Here is a 17,427-nt window from a genome sequence, read left to right as displayed (position 1 = left end):
AGATATTGGTGGCACAGTAATAAGGAACAAAAGGGTATTCACTGGGTTAGTTGGCAACGGCTGAGCTCGCTGAAATATGTTGGTGGCCTGGGATTCCGTGACTTGATTTGTTTTAATTTAGCTATGTTAGCTAAAATTGGATGGTGAATTGTGCAGCATCCTGAGTCACTACTTGCGCATGTTTTGCATGATAAGCATCACTATGGCTTTAATTTTTTTGGGGGCTAGTTGTGGCAGAGGTTCTTCTTGGGGCTGGAAAGGAATTATCCAAGGGCGTAAGGTGCTTGAAGCCGGTTTGAGATGGAGAATTGGAAATGGGAAGATTGTGCGTATTAGTAAAGATGGATGGTTGCCCAAGCCGTACGCTTAGGTTCTCTCTCGACACCTGGATATGCCTCATCGAGTGATGGACCTTATTGATCCTGAGGTTAGAATATGGCAACGTGATCTAATCCAAAGATACTTTATTCTTGAGGAGGCCCAACTTATCCTACCCATGGTCATTAGCAGGTGGGGTTGTCCAGACAGACAAATATGGCACTTTATAAAACATGGCAGGTATACCGTTAAGTCTGGTTACGACTTGGCAATCAAATTGAGAAGAAATGGAGTGATTAGCCGAAAGGGAGAGGGTGAATGCAGCAACCAAAGTGGACACAGCTGTCCCTGGAAATGTATTTGGGCTTTGCAAGTGCCTTCTAAAACTTGGATGTTCATCTGGCGGTGCTGCCGAAATGTTTTAGTTGTCCACGAGAACTTCAGACGACGACATGTCCATGTGGAGGTTGACTGTCCACTATGCGGTAACAATGGAGAAACAAAGGTCCATTTATTTTTTCGATGTGAAATAGCCATGTTATTTTGGTTTGCAAGTCCTTTACAATTAGATGTGCATGGGGTAGAAGGAGAAGATTTCCTTAGTTGTTGGGAATGTTTGCTTCAGAAGTTTGCACATGATGAAGAGATGGATGAGATTCTTCAAATTATGGCATTTGGATTGTGGAGAATTTGGAAAGGGAGAAATTAGTAGTTTTTGAAAGACAGTCTTTGGACCCCATGGATTTGGTAAGGTGCTTGCTCATGCAGACTAATGAATATAGGGAGGTTCATTCGACAACCAAGGTGCTCATACGTGAACTGCTAAGACCACCAGACAAAATAGGGCCCCACAGGAGAACTTGGCAAAAACCCCCCTCCGGAACTTTTAAAGCCAATTGTGATGGGGTTTGGGTCGCACAAACGAAAAGAGAGGGGTTGGCTGTTATCCGGACTGAGTGGGGTGAGCTCTTGCGAGCAGGTGGTCGAGTGATTGGATGTTGTGGCACAGCACTTGCGGTTGAAGCAGAGGCTATACGTGATATGTTGGGTATTTGTCTGCATAATGGGTTCATATGCTTAGAAGTAGAGTCTGATTCACAAGAGATTATTCGGATGATAAGAGCTGACTGTATGAGTGTGGCAGAAATAGAAGGTATTCTTTTTGGCATCCAAGTTTTAGCTCGACGATTTCAGCGGGTGGTGTTTCGACATATACCATACTTTCGTAATAAAGCAGCACATAAGGTGGCTGCTTATTTCTCTAGAGTTGAGGGCTCTCTTCTCTGGGACCAATCTGACCCAGCGTGGCTCCACAGTGCTTTAGCTCTTGATGTTACCGATGACTTGAATTAATAAAACTTCCAAACTTTCGACCCCAAAAAAAAAAAAAAAAAAAAAAAAAGATCCCACTGCCTTGGCATTTAGGGTTAAATAGAATTTCTGTTTAAAAAACAAATTATAGAGATGGCACGAGTTAGTGGAGAAGTTTTATTCATGTCCGTTGTACTGCTACTTGGATGGCTCTCTTTGTACTTTTTTTTTGGGAACAAATAGAAACTTCATTAGATAAACTTCAACGATAAAATTCAAAGACATCAACAAAAATCTAAAATATCAATCCCAAAAGGGCAAAAACTAACTTGCTAAAAGCAAAACTACCGCGAACAAAAGCCACACTAAAATTATTAGCTCACATCACCTCAATTAGTCATCAACTCAAACAAAGCCCACAAACCCAACATAACCAAAACCCTAAATCAATCCATGAGCCTAAACAAACCTTACCACCACTACCTGAAGAAGCGCAGTCGCAGCCACATCCACCACCGCATCCCTAACAGATTTGGGGAAAATATAATTTTCAACGATCTACCTACGCATAAGAGCAAACAAATAAACCAAAACAATAACTTTGCCAAAGAACAATTGGGTGATTTGCAGCAACCTCCATGAAAGACGATGTAAAATCAAATTTAAAGAACATAAGCAGTGTCAGGGAGCGGGTTTTTGGAGTAGGATTTGATTGAGAACATAAACGAAAAGGAATGATGGGGAACTTCAATCTAGTCATGGCTTAGAAGAAACCACCATAAGAGGCTTTTTATTCAAACTGCCCCAGTGGAATTATTCACTAACCTTAAAGGAAAAGACGAGAAGAGAAGAGGGGGAGGATGGGCAATGACGCTTCTTCCTCCTCCCCTCTCTATGGAATTTTCCTTTAGGACTCACAGAAGGAGAGAGCGGCTAGGGTTTTCATTTTTCTTACATCTTACTGAAAGTGCTTTTCTCTTTGTACTTTTTCAATTGATCTAATAAACTATTATCACTTTTTCTTAAAACAAAAAAAATAAAATTATAGAGGAAAAGAAGAAAGGTTTAAGATCATTATAGCAGCTGCTAAACATTATTCTTATAACATAAAAGTTTGAAGAAATTACACTCTTCCTATTGCAATTTGCATTCTTTAATTCTTAAACCTGATTAAAGTAGCACTAATGGTAATTACAATAGATTTTGATCCAAACATAAAAGATCTCACAGCCCTCATTTACACAAGGCAATTAAAACATACAATGAATTAAAGATTGCTAATCAATCATTTATATATTAATTGATCAATCTCAACATGTTCTTAATTGATATATCTGTACTAAAAACTTTGACCAAAATTATCACTCTCACTGCCAGAGATCTTCATCCATGCATTTGCTTGGCCTGCAAAAGAAAATTACAAGCATAAACATCAATGCAAAAGTAATTAAACGCCTAATTAATCATACAAGTTAAAATTAGCAAGAACTTTTGAATGGAATTTTCCACTAGAACAGCTGAACCCCAGAAAATCAAATCAATCCATGTAATTTTCTTACCTTTCTTCCCATGCTAGAAGCCCTAGAGCTCTTAGGTTTAGGACTTGCCATGGCACTTTCTTTGTGGATCAAAGGCTTCCCATGAGAGTGATCAGGTGGTGGGATTGATGAGTGGGTCTCTGGACCTCTATAATCAATCTCATAAACCTCAGTACCCACTACATCTGATCCACCTACTAAAACCCAACAAAACAAAATTAACAAAAAAAATTAATCAACTTAATTAAATATGGCCATATTATCAACTTTGAATATAAATCATGAAGGCAGAACTTCAAACCTCTAGAAAAACAAGGTGTGGCAAGCAAGAAGAGAAGAAGGAAAGTGAGGACTGTAGAGTTCTTGAGCTCCATTTTCATGGCAACGAGGCTCAAAGCAGACTCTGTAATAACCCAAATGATCATTTCACATTTATATATAAAAAGGGTTCAAGAAAGAAGCAAGGCATGAGTATTTTATTTTATTTATAAATTAATTTGTATTTAATTATCAGCTTTTCACAATTGAAACCATCACCACCCAACACAGCAATAAGTTGTGAGGTGCCGATATGGATGTGTAGGGTTGGAAACATTAATGGCATACCACATATGCATAGAATTTAATTTCTTTTTTCAGTTTATTTTATATTAATTTGGTGTTTTTTTGTTTTTTGTTTTTAATTTGTATTTTTTTCTTGGGACAAGTCCATGTGTGTATAATTGAAATGTCGACATCCCATTTAGCCCCCCATTGGCTGGACTTCGTGTTTCTCTTAATTTCTTACATTAAAAATTCATTTGGGAAATGGGAAGTAAATTTAAAAAAAAACCCTTTTGCACATAATTTCTCAAATAATTTGTGTTTCTTTTTCATGGCAAGAAGCTTAGAGAAATGGTTTGGTGCAGCATTTGTCGATCAAACCAATCAACCTCATCACAGCTAGCAGACAATATTTTTGCTTTTCATATTTGACACAATGAATAAGAAAACAAAAATAATTTGGTCAAAGGAAGCTCAAGTCATTTTCATGATCAATAATTAGTTGCCTAAATAGGTTCCAAAAAATATGTAAATGAATGGATAATTTCTAAAGTTTATAGCAAAAAAGGAAAATTATATTGACAACCCTTAACTTGTACCGACTCTTTTTGCTCTCTTGTTACGTAACATTGTACTGGTTGTTTATGCCTTCATTTTAAAAAATAATGAAATTTTCTTTTGATTTAAAAAAATAATAAATAATAAAAAATAAAAACTACCCTTAACTTGCATACGAGAGAATAATATATTGGATACTTGTGGTGTATATAAATAGATATGAATAAAATAGAATATTAGTGTTTAATTTATGAAGAGCACATGCTCATAAATAAAGTTAGGTTTTGTATATCTTGGCGTTTTGTTGGGTCCAATGTCAACATCCATATCATGGCTGGAGGGGGATGGGTCTTCTTCAATATTCAAATCGTATGACACTTGTCACAACTTCAAATGCTTGGCTATCAAACGCAACTATTTTATTTTCTTAACTTTAATCAAATTTACGGCATATATATATATATATATATTTGAACTTTTGTGCAACTAATTTTTTTATAAAAAAGAAAAAGAAAAAAAGAATAGGCAAATGAAGTTACGTAAGTAGAAATCGAAACACTCTTAACCTATAATATAAGTTTATATAACCAATTCTTCGTATTGTCAAAGTTTCTCAAAAATAAAGATACCAAATGTATATTTCATACTTCTTGTGTTTCTTCTCTCTCAGATCATAGTGTGTGTCCCTTTTTTTAGTCATGAGATTTGCACTTTAATTTGTGGCGTCCATCTTACTTTGCATAATTGGGTCCAAGTCTATGACTTAACTACACCAAATCAATTGATTGTTATTCGGATTTGATGAGAGTTAATGGTGGTTGGAAGAACATAAGAGAGTTAATGGAGATACTATAACCATAAGATATACGCGTATATATGCTACATCTTAATTGAGACCTTTCCAAAATTACGATTATATTGAATTTGATTTGTCACATCCTAACCTACCCCTTTTTGAAAACTATGGATTAAGGAGTAGAAATGACCCGTTTGATGTTGGGTTCACCAAAGTGGCAAGCCTTTGTACTTTAGGATGTTTCTTGGGCACCAATGAACTAGTTGAGTTACATGTGAGACCGTAGGATGCTTCTAGAAGTTTGCTTTGTGCTTTTTAAGTGCTATTGCAAGAGAGTGTTTCTCCTATTTGAGGGGGTTTCTAAATGCACCTCAAGTTTGCTTTGTGTGTTTTTGAGTGTCTATTTGAGGCGGGGTTTCAAATTTTGTACCAGCCATGGGCCAGAAAAATTGAAAATTGGATTTTGTTTTGTTAGAGTTGGGAGAAGACGTTACTTGAAACACCAAACCTCTATCTACAAGATGAAAGAAACGAACATATAGATGGGTTCTCTCAAGTCAACTACAATATATGATCTGAAAATACATTACATTTGGAAGTTGCAGACTGCACATATAAATTATATAATGATACTGTAGATTTCTCTTAGGAGGCTTGCTCATATCTGGGGTCTTGGTGAATAAGGCCAATAAATACTGGTATCTTATGATCTCCCATGCCCAAACATGAAACCGACTTCCTCTTCGTTTTTATGGTACAAAGGGGCAGAACCAATTCTTTTCAGTACCAAAAAAGCTTTTGTAATGCCACAATCTCATGATTGGATTCATAATAATGTGGTAGTACTGCATATAATATGTCAAGACGTTACATTTAGGACGGCTTGGTGGGCATGATTAAGTTGTTGGATTGAATTCATAACCCTAGTCAAATGTCGGCCACTACTTCAACCGAGCTTGATCTTACACTCACACTTTGCTTTCAAGACCTAATGCTCTTATCTTTGCTTGCTTCATGTGACATCTTATTATACTTGGCTTAATTAACATCCAAATTTAAAGTTATGGTTACCTTCATGATTGAAACTAGCACTCTTTATTAATCTACATACTCATTCAAGCCCTCTATATTACTTAGGGCTCGATTTGTGAAATTTTGATTAGTCATACATTGTTTTGATGAACTTTGATTAGGCACACATTATTGATCCAAGCACTTTACGAGAAATATGAATATGATTGATACTTTAACCGAATTGAGAGTGTCACACATAAATTGTGAAGTTCACTATTAAAAATGTGTTTCGCACACACGTTCTTTTTATTAGAGTCTAACGCAGTGCATCAATAATATTGAGTTATTAAAGTCTTATCCGATAATAAGCTATTGATTTTCTTCCTTACCCGGTTGGAAATAATAAATGAAGAGGACCCTCACAGCCTACAACTGGAACTTGTCACGTATCTTTCACGAAAGAATTAAACATGTATCATAAACTGAAAAGTCTTAAAGATCCTTTCACCCACATGCTTGCGAAACAAGGACCACCACCAGATAACTCAACTACATTCCAAGAATCCGAGACAAACTTCACAATTAACCAATTTACAATGCTCTTCAACTGTGAAGTTCAATTTTATACTAATCTTATTATAAAACTCAACAAACAAACCCAAATCCATTACCACAACAACATCAAGCAGCATGTATTAAATGAACAACTAGGTCACCTTCTGGTTATGTTAATTACTATTTTAGTCAATAGCTTCTGCTAATCAAATAGAAAAAAGTAGGTCAGGAGTATCCAATGGTAATCAAAGGCCGAAATGAAAAGCGTTTTTGAGAAATCCGAGACCCAAGCTGCGTTCAATATTCAATGGCATCAAAGACGGCAATAAATAAAGCTACCCACGACCATGAGCTGTTGCTGTTGTTGTTGATTATGAGTCTCAGTAGATGAACAAAAATAAACACACAGCAAAAGCAGATTTTCACTGTTACAGCTTCAACTGTGCGACCAGATTAACCTTTTTATATTACCAAAGGAAGACTGAGAAAAAAGCCATGGAGATTCCCCCGTACAGCCACAGATGAGAAAATACAAGCTTTTCAAGTTTTAATCACTAAAAAAATTTGTGTTCAGAAACTATGTGCAGTATTTAAAAAAGAATTAGAGAACAGAGAAAAAACTAATGAGACTAGTTAACAATTGAATTAATTAATCACAAAACACTTGGTGAGCACGAATCAACAATACCCAACCTTCTTTTTCTCCAGAAGCTCAGCTCCGGGTCGAGCTTCTCTGCTGTTCTTGCTGGTTCTGATTTACACCTTGTGAGTATTAGAGGTCGAGCAGAGCCTCCAAAGTCCTCGTCTTTATCTTCGATACTTGCAGATTTGGCCATTCGTTCTCTGATTGAACTCTCCAATTCCATGAAAAATTTCAATTTTTCTTCACTTTCTGAGTCTAATTTCGCTTCTTGATCCGAAATGGACTCTCTTTCTGATATGGGTCTCTCGTTCTCGGTGCAATTTCCTCCGTTTTGGGTCTCTGTGCTCTGTTCTTCCTCTGTTTCTTCAGCTCTTATAGGTGAGCCCCAAAATCTACTGGCCAAAGATGAAGACCTGTACGGCGCAGATCTGCATCGAGTTAATAGCAAAGCGTTCTTTGGTGGTGAAGAAGAAGAAGAAGAAACAAAAGCTTTGGCCTTTCTTTCATATTCTTGGTCTTCTTCTTCTTCTTCCCCATCTGAAACTTCAATTCCATCTCCAAATTTCGACTCAATCTTTGGCGCGTCGTCCTCTTTAATTTCGCCTTTCCTGCAAAAAACCACTTGAAAAAACGGTACCCACTTACGCCAAACGGGTCCAAAAGACTTGGGCTTGATTTTCCCTGGAAAATGGCGGCAAAGCAGGGCGTTTTGGATCCATTTACACCGTCGTAGGGTCGGAACTCCGGTCCGCCGGGCTCTTAGAGGTTTTGACGCGCCTTGATTGGAGGATCGTCGGACTCGGACCTGCCCCATGCACGTGACTTTAGGAGAAGAGGGCTCTTGGGTTTCAATGGGGGTGTTTTTTTTCCTCACAAACATTGGGCTCGAACGTAACCGCCCTCTGCTTCTGCTCCCAACATTGGTCCTCAGAAACCTCATTAATGGCGGCGGGAACTTATCGGTTCGACCCGGACTCGATATGGGTTTTGCAGATAGCTTCATTTTTTTGACCCAACCGAATAATCTGAATGATGGGTTGGGGTTTGCTCAGCTTTTGAGATTGAGGAAGAAGGCTCTGTAAATGGGTGACTCTGGAGCTCTGTTTTAGCTTCAATTTTGTTTCTTCCTTTTTTGTTTCTTTTTTTTTTTTTTTTTTTTGCTGGGTTTTTTCTGTGTGAATTTTGTATTTTATCCTCGCACGGATGGATGAATCGACTGTAAAGATTTTTCAATCTTTCAAGGGGGTAGCTTTGTAGGGTTGTGTTTGGCTCTCGAGGTCAGTTTTTCCAATATTTAACTGTTGTTTTTGGGACTTTGTTGTAGCGTAGGTGATACAGTGCCCATGTGGATGATATGTGTGCTGTATATCTTCATGCAATCTGAGCCGTTGGATCTTCATGAAAGTTGGGTTTTTCTTTCTGGATCTTAAATATATGGAATTATATTTTCAGAGGTTGTCCACTCGAAGTCTCTCACTCAACAAAGCTATGATTGAATGGTGATGGAATCCCGCTGTTTTCAAAGGAAAAAAATCATAACCTACCAAAAAAGTCTCTTGCTTAATCAGCTACCAATAAAAGGCCTAACCCAATGTTTTCTTACCATTCAGATCCAATTGGATTCATGTATGAACATGTGGTTTGATTGTGGTGGTCAGAAAACATTTCCATCTATGAAGACTTTCCAATTAACAAACAAAAACAAACACATACATCATCAGCTCCACCTTATGAAAATATGGAAATGGTCAATTCACAAACAACTGGCTTCTACTTTGGACAAATTTAAGTGTTTACTCAATGTATTTTTAACCTAATCTACATAAAAGGAGAGAAATCAAACTTAGATGAAGGAAAGACAGACTAACTGCCCTAATCAACTGGTCAAACCTCGTAATAATTATTCTAAATTTAAACAACAGAAAGAGATGTCATTAAGTCAAAATTATACCTACATGCATCCTGACAATCATAGGGGCTTAATTATTGTGAGGTAAGGCGTCACCCAACTCTACTTTTTTCTGTGAGAGACACTCGAAACGTGCACAAAAATTCATCGTTCATTCATAGGACAGGGAAAGCCAATTCTCCAACACGCCACTTTAGTGGCTCCACTTTCCTATCAATTCAATTGTCTCTCTGCACAGCCAGACCACCCAACCACCATCGCACTAGAGAGTCTCACACTTCTTTCCCATATTTGCCCTTACACATTTCACACCAACCTACAGTCTGCTCAGTGCAATATGGTAATTTGAAATGCTGCTGGGGGCTACTAAATTTGAATGATATCCTTTCCCCAACAAGAAAACAAAAAGTCAACTTGGGTTTCAGAACTCCTTTTTCTGGCACTCAAAAAAGGAAGCAGGCAGGGAAAGCAAGTCAGACGGGATTTTAAGGATCACTTGGTAAAGACTGAAAAAAGAGTGTTGAGCTCTAGACAATTAGGCTTTTTTAAATAAACCATATCAGAATTTAACATTACATGTGGCTGCACTGCATAATGCAAGAAAAACAGCTGCAAATTTTGACACTGTTGACATAGGAAATGTAGGGTGCCCACAAGATGTAATAACTTGCATGTCTGTACACACAGGAAATGTAGGGTTGTTGTGATCTGAATCGGTGGGGCCCACCCATGACATTTTTGTTTGCTGCCCGCCTGCATCCCCCATCCCACAATGGTCTACCAGTAAATTACTAAGTTACCTTCTTACTTGTATATGAAGCAGTTTCATCATGCATTGGATTCAGACTCAATAAGGTCTCTTCATCCCAACCGTTGGTTTTGTTGACTCATATCTCTGCATGTTGTAATTCCAATCAGTGGCTTGCTCTTGTCCATTGCGTGCCTCGGTTTCATCATCTGGGAAACAATGCTTCTGTTAGAGTCTTGGAGAAAATTCTCATTGCCAAAGAACCAAATAGAGTAAAAAAAATTGTTTAAAGAAAAAGGGTCTTAAAAGGAAATAATGAAGCCTTGCCTGAGACATTTGAAAGAGATAACTCGGTCAGGCGTCTAACGCAGTCCTTCAATGATTGAAGTTCAGTTTCTTTCTCTTGGAGTTTTGATTGAGCTGAGTGAAGTTCAGATTCCAGCTCCACAATTTGGCTTTCCTGCTGTTCGATGAGCACATGACATAGTTTCTGATCCAGTTGAGCTGGCAATACTCCATGGAACTGCTGAGTATCAACACCCTGTCCCTCTAGCTCAGGGACAATATCCTAAAATGGAAATGCATTTTTATTAGAAGGGAAAAGTCAGTGAGGCAGGCATAACATGAATTTCACCATTTAGGCATTTACAGTAGCATTTGCCATTTCATTTTGCGCCAAAGAAACAAACAAAATCACAATCCATACATCTCATAGTGATCAGGTTACGATAAAGAGAGTAAGGTATATAACACAGTTTTGGTACATCAAGGGTGGTACTTAAAATCTTAGTGGAAATTGTACATTTGAAGATTTTGCAATCCAACTAGGATAAAGTTGTTTCTACTTGGTAAATAACTAGGATAAAGTTGTTGGTTCAGCATCCTTTATTAAGTAAGGGCATTTTAAAAACACTACTAAATAGCATGCGACATATGATCGGTAAGTGTTAGCTGTAGATTATAGCAACAGCATAATGGCACACCTCTTCAAGGTAAATCAACCTATTCAAGGAGACTATAATGATGTTAAAAGACTGACCTCACCCAGATTACTCAATCCCTCTTGGCGAGGAGCTTCCGTGATGCACCATGGAAGTTTTTGAAGTTCAGACTCAAGTTCTGCTTCCAATTGATCCATGTCCATAACTTCTGGCTCTGGCTCCTGCTCCTCCGTAAGAACACTACTTGCACATTCGCCATCAGATACAGGAAAACTGGAAATTCTCATATCATTGGGGCCTCTGTTTTCTGAACTTGACTTGTTTAGGCCTGGATGAGTAAGCTTGTAACTAGTTGTCTGATCGTTCATACTGTCTTCACTAGCAGAACCTGAAGCTTGCAGCTTTTGTGGTGATTTTCTTTTATGAAGCTCTGATTTTAATTCATGTACAATTCTTGCAGTCTCATCCATGGCTGTGTTCAGCTTATTGATCTCAGCTTTTCCAGCAGACATCATGTACATGATCCCAACATTAAGTCCCCAATTAAATAAGGAGGTATCTGAAGAGTATATACAAGATTAAATTGAAATGTTAAATTCCCAGCATCAGAAATAGTATGTTTGTGAATCATGACACTAAAATTAAAACAAGCGAACAAAATCCACACAGGTTCGAGCCCATGGAAAATCTTCTAGAAGACTACTACAAAAATGCTGACGGGTTAAAGTTGCAGTAACTAAGATCAAATGCACGTTTAGATTTCTGTTAGAATTTCAAGATCAACTTTAAAGATCTCTTGACAATTATGCTCAGCACTTAATCAATTGAATATGGAATTCACTTCTTCTTAAAGAATCATCTGTTAATACAACATTCTTCTTTATCCTTTCGGAACCACTTAGCACCATCAGTACCAATTCATACAAGACTGCCTGCCTGCAGAACTCAACCTACTGGAACTTGTTCAATATGCTTTTCTGAACATAACAAACAGTATTGCACATAACATACAACCAGCATCACCGTATTTTTGTAGGAAAGACTAACATGTTACAAAATATAGCCTGCAAGACCATAGCCCTATACTTAACTAGAATATCACCACAAGAGAGAATTGGATATGTTTAATTAAATAGGGTCTGTGCCAAAGCAAAAAACCTATCAGGGTCCACCAAATCCTTTTCAAAAGCAATAAGATGTCAAATGAAAGATTCAAGGCTTAGCAAAGATATTCTATACTTGCAAGAGTTTATATACTCGTCCAGAATATTCTACTTTTTCAAATGCTGGGTCATGGCTCATGATATGTGTTGTAAAGTAAAGCTTTTCAATATTTAAAAAATTGAACTTAAAAATACCAAGAACCTCGGCCCTACATCGTGGTGGACAATGATGTTGAAATGTTAAATTTAATTGGGAATATAATGCGACCAATAATTTAGCTCTTGAAGGCCTAATTAGATATAAGTTTCCGACCAAATTTACATGATTCAGCAATCAGGATCATAAAGATTGATCATTTTTATGTTCAACAGTAAAATCCTTTTTCCCTTTCCCTCATACGATAATCTCAGCAGCCAAACAGAAACGAAACGAGAGAGGGACAATTGAAAAACTAACCTGCGGAAGAAGACGATCCACATTTGGCATTGGCAGCAGCTACATTCTTCCCAGTCTTCCTCTTCTTCAAGCAAACACCAACTTTCCTAGCAGTCCTCCTCTGTTCAGCACCATTAGATCTCTCAGCCTCAACACCAACCCCTTTCTTCTTCTTCGACCGGGTCCCCTTCCTCAAGCGAAACCGGGTCCCACTCTCGCCCCGACCCTCGCTGGAAAACCTAAAGATCGTCCCTTCTGGTTGCTCCTCGCAGTCGCTGATCTCCCAGGGAGGCAGCTCAGACTGAAATGCGGAAGCGATGGAGAGATTAGGGTTAGTGTTTGGGTGAGGCTCCGCATTGTGATCGGCGGTGGGATCGGAAGAATCGGTGGCGGGTTTGAAGTTGAAGATGTGATTTTTGGCAAGCAGCCCGGTGGAGGCTGCTACTGCTGCCGCAAAAACCGCTTGCCACATTGAAGAAGAAGAAGAAGAAGGCAAAGCAAAAACAAGCTAGAAACTTTTTGAAAGAGGAGGCTCTTCGCTCTTCAGTGTGTTGCTCACTGGAACTGAAGAAGTGAAGCCTCTCTTTCTCTGCAAGTCCAAGAGTTATTTACCAATTTACCAGTCGCACACTGGTCACCTACCACCACGTGGAGACGAGGCGGGGGTAGTTTTGGCACTCCACGTGCTTCCCGCTTTCACGGGCTGTCCGATTGGGAATATTTAATTGGATCCCTGTTTTTGGAAATTTTGAATCTTTATCCGGTCTATTCAAATTTCAATATAGTCCTCAGTGGTGCCGTACAGTGAAATTTTGGTCTTAATTTAGTAAATTTATTTTGACGGTATATATTTTTTCTTTCTATTTTTAATATTTGACAAGTTTTCTCTGTGAAATTTAGACTACTAGCTAAATTACACAATTGTGTCACATATGAGAGAGAACGAGTTCCCTCTCTAAGAGTTGGGACTAATATAAAAATCTTAATTTGGAATTTCTTCGACATTATGTTTCGGGTATACAAATCTAATTATTGAAGGACATTCTCAACTCTCTTGTTAATAAAGGAATTTCTACTCCGCAACTAATTTTGTCAATTTTGCAGGACATTAGTTATCTTGACGGACAAGTTCATCTTCGAAATTTCCACCATATTTATCGAGAGACTATTTTACAGCAGATTTGAGTCATTCTCAACCTCAACCAACCATTTGGACTTCACATTTTTCCTAATTTTGTAATTTGTAAAGTTTTATATGATACTCGAAATCTAAAAGTCCATCACAAAATCTCGTTGTAATTTACTTTTGTACTAAAAAAAAGGAAGCCCAAGAATACCAGTCAAAGCACCAAACGATCACATGATTCTTTTGACATGATGGCCTCCTTATCCCTCATTAACGAGCCACTTTTGGTTTATGTAAAAATTTCGTCCAATGTATCACATGCACCCTAGTTCAAAGGCATTTCCGTCAATGTCTCTCATAGGAAAAACTTTCACATGTGAAAAACAAAATAATCAATGGATGCTAAAATTGTAGCTGCATTGGAGTCGAGCACAAGAGAACTGTAAAGCAACTAGATTCTGAGGCTTAGAGAACGATAATGCATTCACAAATTCATGAACCATGCAATTGGGAAAACAATTTATGCAACTTCTATTTCATGTGTGTGATGAACAAACATGTTAAAAATTGTCCACTAACAGTAACTAAAGTTTCTCAATCTATAACAGTGTTGCAACACGGTAGAACTTCAGATATCACAACATGCTCTCTTTTTTCTAATACTGGAGCAATCTGAAATCCAAGCGATCCATCCAACTGACTTCTAGTACAATTATTTTCTGAATCAAGTGATGCAAACCGAATGATAAATATTTAATCATCTCGTTGATACACGCAGTAGCCAGGACGGAGATCTTGAGCAACTTACCTGGAGAGAAAAGGAAAAGAAAAGCGCTTAATGTTATATGTGAATACCAAAATATTTAACCAAACATAGACACACCCACACAGAGCAAACAACATATTTAATGTTCTCAACATGAATAACATTGTCAAAGGATCTCAAGGAGATATAAATAATTGCTTAGTCATCCATGACACAAGCAAGTTTAAACTTTCAAATCAACTGCATAGGAGACCCAATAATCATATGTCATATATGTAATTATTTAAGATATGCCATTATATATTTCTTAGAACTCAACTCATAATATAGTAGATGAACAAATAGCCTCAGTGTCTTCAACTCATAGGCCATTATCATTATCTAAAAAGCCTACAGTATATTCAACTTGGATTTCTGTTCCCACGGTTTCACCCCATAGAAGATGAACAAAGCAAATTACTAAAATTCCTCAATTAGGTCCTTGATACTACACTAACTTGTCACAAAATCATCCGTTTCTAATACTAATCTTTCTTGACTTGCCGCATTCAGCTCAGCAGACTTATTAAACACCTAAATAATAATATGAACAAATGGGCACACTACCACATTTCACCATTTCAAACAAAATGCAATTACTTAATGGATTATGGAACATAACTTTCAGCACTCTTATCCTAAACCCTAATAAAAAATTCTTTATCTATTCTGCTAAATTGTTGGGAACCAATCTTTAAACACTTACACTTTCAACACTTCAACTAAAGAATCACCATTATATTTGAGAAGATAGCATGAGAACGGGTGAAGATCCATTTCAGCATACAAACTATGTTGAACATCCTTCTTGAATCACAATTATCACTATGATCACAAGTCATGATCAAGTGAACCATATTCCACAAAAACAAAGAAAAAAACCCCAAAATACAGAGGACAACAAGAAAGAAAATAATAAAACTAATACCATGAAAATAATGCATACTAACTTATAAATCAACTACTGGTAACAATTTCAATCTCTAAATAAGCCTGCAAAAAAGGTCATAGATGGGAATATAAAAAGGCTTTGCATGCTGAGAAAGGCCTAGCAGCATTGTACAGGAGGTGTAGGTCCATCTTGCCTTCACCTGATATCTTAGTCCCCAACTAATTCTACAATCTTTGACCAAAACAAAAAAAAAAAAACTAATTCCACAATCTATGTTTAGTGACCCCCTTACTGTAAAGTCATTTCAGTTATGGTACTTCTCAATATAGAAGATACAATAAGTTGGATCATTTGATGAAGTTTTCTGTTTTTATTGTAGGTATTTCCTTAGTGATTATCTTAGATTAATTTATAAATGTTTATCCAAATTGCAGTGGCCTCTATAGCTAGGTTATTCTATTTCAGGTTATGCAAACTTGTTAATGAATTAAATTTACATTTTTCTTGTAGAAAATTAAAATTTAACTTGCATTTCTCCTTAATTCATCTTTTTCAGTTCCTCTACCTTTTCTTTCAAACCTCTTGTTCTCTTTGATTCTTGTCCTGATAACTGTCTAGTTGGTGCTACATCATTTACCCTCAACAATCAAAAAGCATACGAAATGCTCTATCACTTACCAAGATTGTCATAAAATCAGTGCGGTATATATATATATATATATATATATATATATACACACACTACAGGTCATCTTTGCTGCTAGACCCCCTCTGAAGCTAAAGGGTTATGAATCACAAAAAAATATACAATGTAATGCAGTAAGATAAATCTAATATCAAAAGAGGTATTCTGTGAAGCTTATCTTTATAACCATTGAGGTTCTGCATGCACTAGGATTGCTATAACAATTTCTATACAAAGATATTACATATAATTACATCTTGAATTGAAGCCCAAGGTCGAACCAATAACACAATTTGTTTGTTGGTGAAAATCACAACACAATTTTCAGTTGCACAATTCAGGAATTTAAAACCCAAAGACATGTTCATATTCCACATACCTAGATGAGTTTTCATCAATCAGTTACTCTTGGCAGCCAGTTTGTTCCTAGCATCCCTGGCATTGTCATACTCGAACTTCAACACATTGGGTATATGAGAAGTGTCCTTGATGTAAAACGCTCTCCCAAACCAGCTCTCTTCTATAGCCGGAAAGTAAGAGTAAAGCACAGAATTCACAACCCAAAACCACAGAGCCCCAAGAAAAACTCCCAAAGCAGAACCAGCAAGCACCTGAGCCACAGTGTGGTAACCCAAATACACCCGCGAATACATAGTGAGCAAAGCCAAAGCCCAAGGCAAAAAAATAACAGCAAACTTGTTCTTCGTATGCCAGAGCCCAATCCCTTTATACGTCATGAGGGTGAAGTAGACAGCAAAGAAGAACATGTACTGAGAGTGGCTCGAAGGCCATCCATGCGAATCACACATCTCAAGCAGAGCGCAGGTCTCGGGCCGAGCTTGCTGGACCGATGTCTTGATGAACTCGTTGACGAACTGAGAAATTATGAGGCCCAGAGCGAAGAACATGCCTTGGAGCTCGCGGCGGAAGATGAAGTGAGAGACGAACCCACCGAGGCTTATGAAGACTGGGACCAGAGAAATCCATGCCAGGAAGTAACCCAGTTTGTCACCCCTCTGGTACCTCACGTGGGTCAATGTCACAGCTTTGTGTGATGGCAAAGCCATGTCGGAGAACCCAAAAGAGGCACAGAATTCTAGGTTTTGGGTAGAAATGGAATCCAAGTTTCTGGGAAGAGTGATTGAGAAAAGGTGTTTGATCGGATCTGAGTTGTGAAGGAGTGCAAATTTTAAGAGAAAGGAAAGGGATTTGAGATGGGAATTGAGTAAAATCTGAGCTCAGGGGATGTGAGAGAGTTGAGAAATTGGATGGGAATTGAGTAGGTATGGTGGTGGCGGAGAATTGGTGAAGACGATGGATTTTGATGTGGATTGTTTGATTCTCGATAAACCGTTGACGCTCGTAACTTTTTTATCTTTTGCTTTTGAAAACGGTCGGGAAAAGAACCGCCACCACTCGTGGACCGAGGAAAGAGAGTGGAAACTG

At 37.7% G+C, this 17,427-nt stretch overlaps 5 protein-coding genes across 6 annotated transcripts; 1 reads left to right on the top strand and 4 right to left on the bottom strand.

Moving 5' to 3' along the window:
- Positions 1-1,056: 1,056 nt before the first annotated feature.
- On the top strand, positions 1,057-1,671 carry LOC148921040 (uncharacterized). The gene has a single exon (XM_089047780.1). The coding sequence runs from the start codon at positions 1,057-1,059 to the stop codon at positions 1,669-1,671; it is 615 nt and encodes a 204-aa protein (XP_088903906.1).
- Positions 1,672-2,706: 1,035 nt separating this feature from the next.
- LOC103337865 (uncharacterized) lies at positions 2,707-3,702 on the bottom strand. 2 transcript variants are annotated; one of them, XM_008241046.3, is made up of 3 exons: positions 3,469-3,702; positions 3,189-3,361; positions 2,707-3,033 (listed from the first exon to the last, which is right to left on the bottom strand). In XM_008241046.3, the coding sequence occupies exons 1-3, from the start codon at positions 3,590-3,592 to the stop codon at positions 3,013-3,015; spliced, it is 318 nt and encodes a 105-aa protein (XP_008239268.2). In that variant the 5' UTR covers positions 3,593-3,702; the 3' UTR covers positions 2,707-3,012. The 2 variants fall into 2 exon arrangements, with proteins under 2 accessions (XP_008239268.2, XP_008239260.2); XM_008241038.3 differs by having other exon boundaries at positions 3,189-3,364; positions 3,469-3,678.
- A 3,366-nt stretch (positions 3,703-7,068) lies between these two features.
- On the bottom strand, positions 7,069-8,491 carry LOC103337883 (protamine P1 family protein). The gene has a single exon (XM_008241056.3). It carries the CDS (start codon positions 8,277-8,279, stop codon positions 7,287-7,289), a length of 993 nt encoding a protein of 330 aa, XP_008239278.2. The 5' UTR covers positions 8,280-8,491; the 3' UTR covers positions 7,069-7,286.
- Positions 8,492-9,711: 1,220 nt separating this feature from the next.
- On the bottom strand, positions 9,712-13,076 carry LOC103338051 (POLAR LOCALIZATION DURING ASYMMETRIC DIVISION AND protein). Its single transcript, XM_089043850.1, has 4 exons — positions 12,495-13,076; positions 10,973-11,433; positions 10,261-10,501; positions 9,712-10,142 (listed from the first exon to the last, which is right to left on the bottom strand). Exons 1-4 carry the CDS (start codon positions 12,943-12,945, stop codon positions 10,033-10,035), a joined length of 1,263 nt encoding a protein of 420 aa, XP_088899976.1. The 5' UTR covers positions 12,946-13,076; the 3' UTR covers positions 9,712-10,032.
- Positions 13,077-14,106: 1,030 nt separating this feature from the next.
- On the bottom strand, positions 14,107-17,328 carry LPPGAMMA (Phosphatidic acid phosphatase (PAP2) family protein). Its single transcript, XM_008241066.2, has 2 exons — positions 16,361-17,328; positions 14,107-14,407 (listed from the first exon to the last, which is right to left on the bottom strand). Exon 1 carries the CDS (start codon positions 17,046-17,048, stop codon positions 16,380-16,382), a length of 669 nt encoding a protein of 222 aa, XP_008239288.1. The 5' UTR covers positions 17,049-17,328; the 3' UTR covers positions 14,107-14,407; positions 16,361-16,379.
- Between the last annotated feature and the right edge of the window lie 99 nt (positions 17,329-17,427).

The sequence above is a fragment of the Prunus mume genome, linkage group LG1 (assembly GCF_029339155.1).
Source record: "Prunus mume cultivar Tortuosa linkage group LG1, ASM2933915v1, whole genome shotgun sequence".
Taxonomy (NCBI): Eukaryota; Viridiplantae; Streptophyta; class Magnoliopsida; order Rosales; family Rosaceae; genus Prunus; species Prunus mume.
This window is presented reverse-complemented; position numbering and strand designations above follow the sequence as displayed.

Coding starts and splice junctions, on each gene's coding strand:
- LOC103337883 (XM_008241056.3), bottom strand. CDS start 8,279: ATGAAGCTATCTGCAAAACCCATATCGAGTCCGGGTCGAACCGATAAG.
- LOC103337865 (XM_008241038.3), bottom strand. CDS start 3,592: ATGATCATTTGGGTTATTACAGAGTCTGCTTTGAGCCTCGTTGCCATG. Junction 3,365..3,468: donor CACACCTTGTTTTTCTAGAG/GTTTGAAGTTCT, acceptor GTTGGGTTTTAG/TAGGTGGATCAGATGTAGTG. Junction 3,034..3,188: donor CTTCTAGCATGGGAAGAAAG/GTAAGAAAATTA, acceptor TTTCTTTTGCAG/GCCAAGCAAATGCATGGATG.
- LPPGAMMA (XM_008241066.2), bottom strand. CDS start 17,048: ATGGCTTTGCCATCACACAAAGCTGTGACATTGACCCACGTGAGGTAC.
- LOC103338051 (XM_089043850.1), bottom strand. CDS start 12,945: ATGTGGCAAGCGGTTTTTGCGGCAGCAGTAGCAGCCTCCACCGGGCTG. Junction 10,502..10,972: donor GATTGAGTAATCTGGGTGAG/GTCAGTCTTTTA, acceptor TTTCCATTTTAG/GATATTGTCCCTGAGCTAGA. Junction 10,143..10,260: donor ATCTCTTTCAAATGTCTCAG/GCAAGGCTTCAT, acceptor ATTGTTTCCCAG/ATGATGAAACCGAGGCACGC.
- LOC148921040 (XM_089047780.1), top strand. CDS start 1,057: ATGGATTTGGTAAGGTGCTTGCTCATGCAGACTAATGAATATAGGGAG.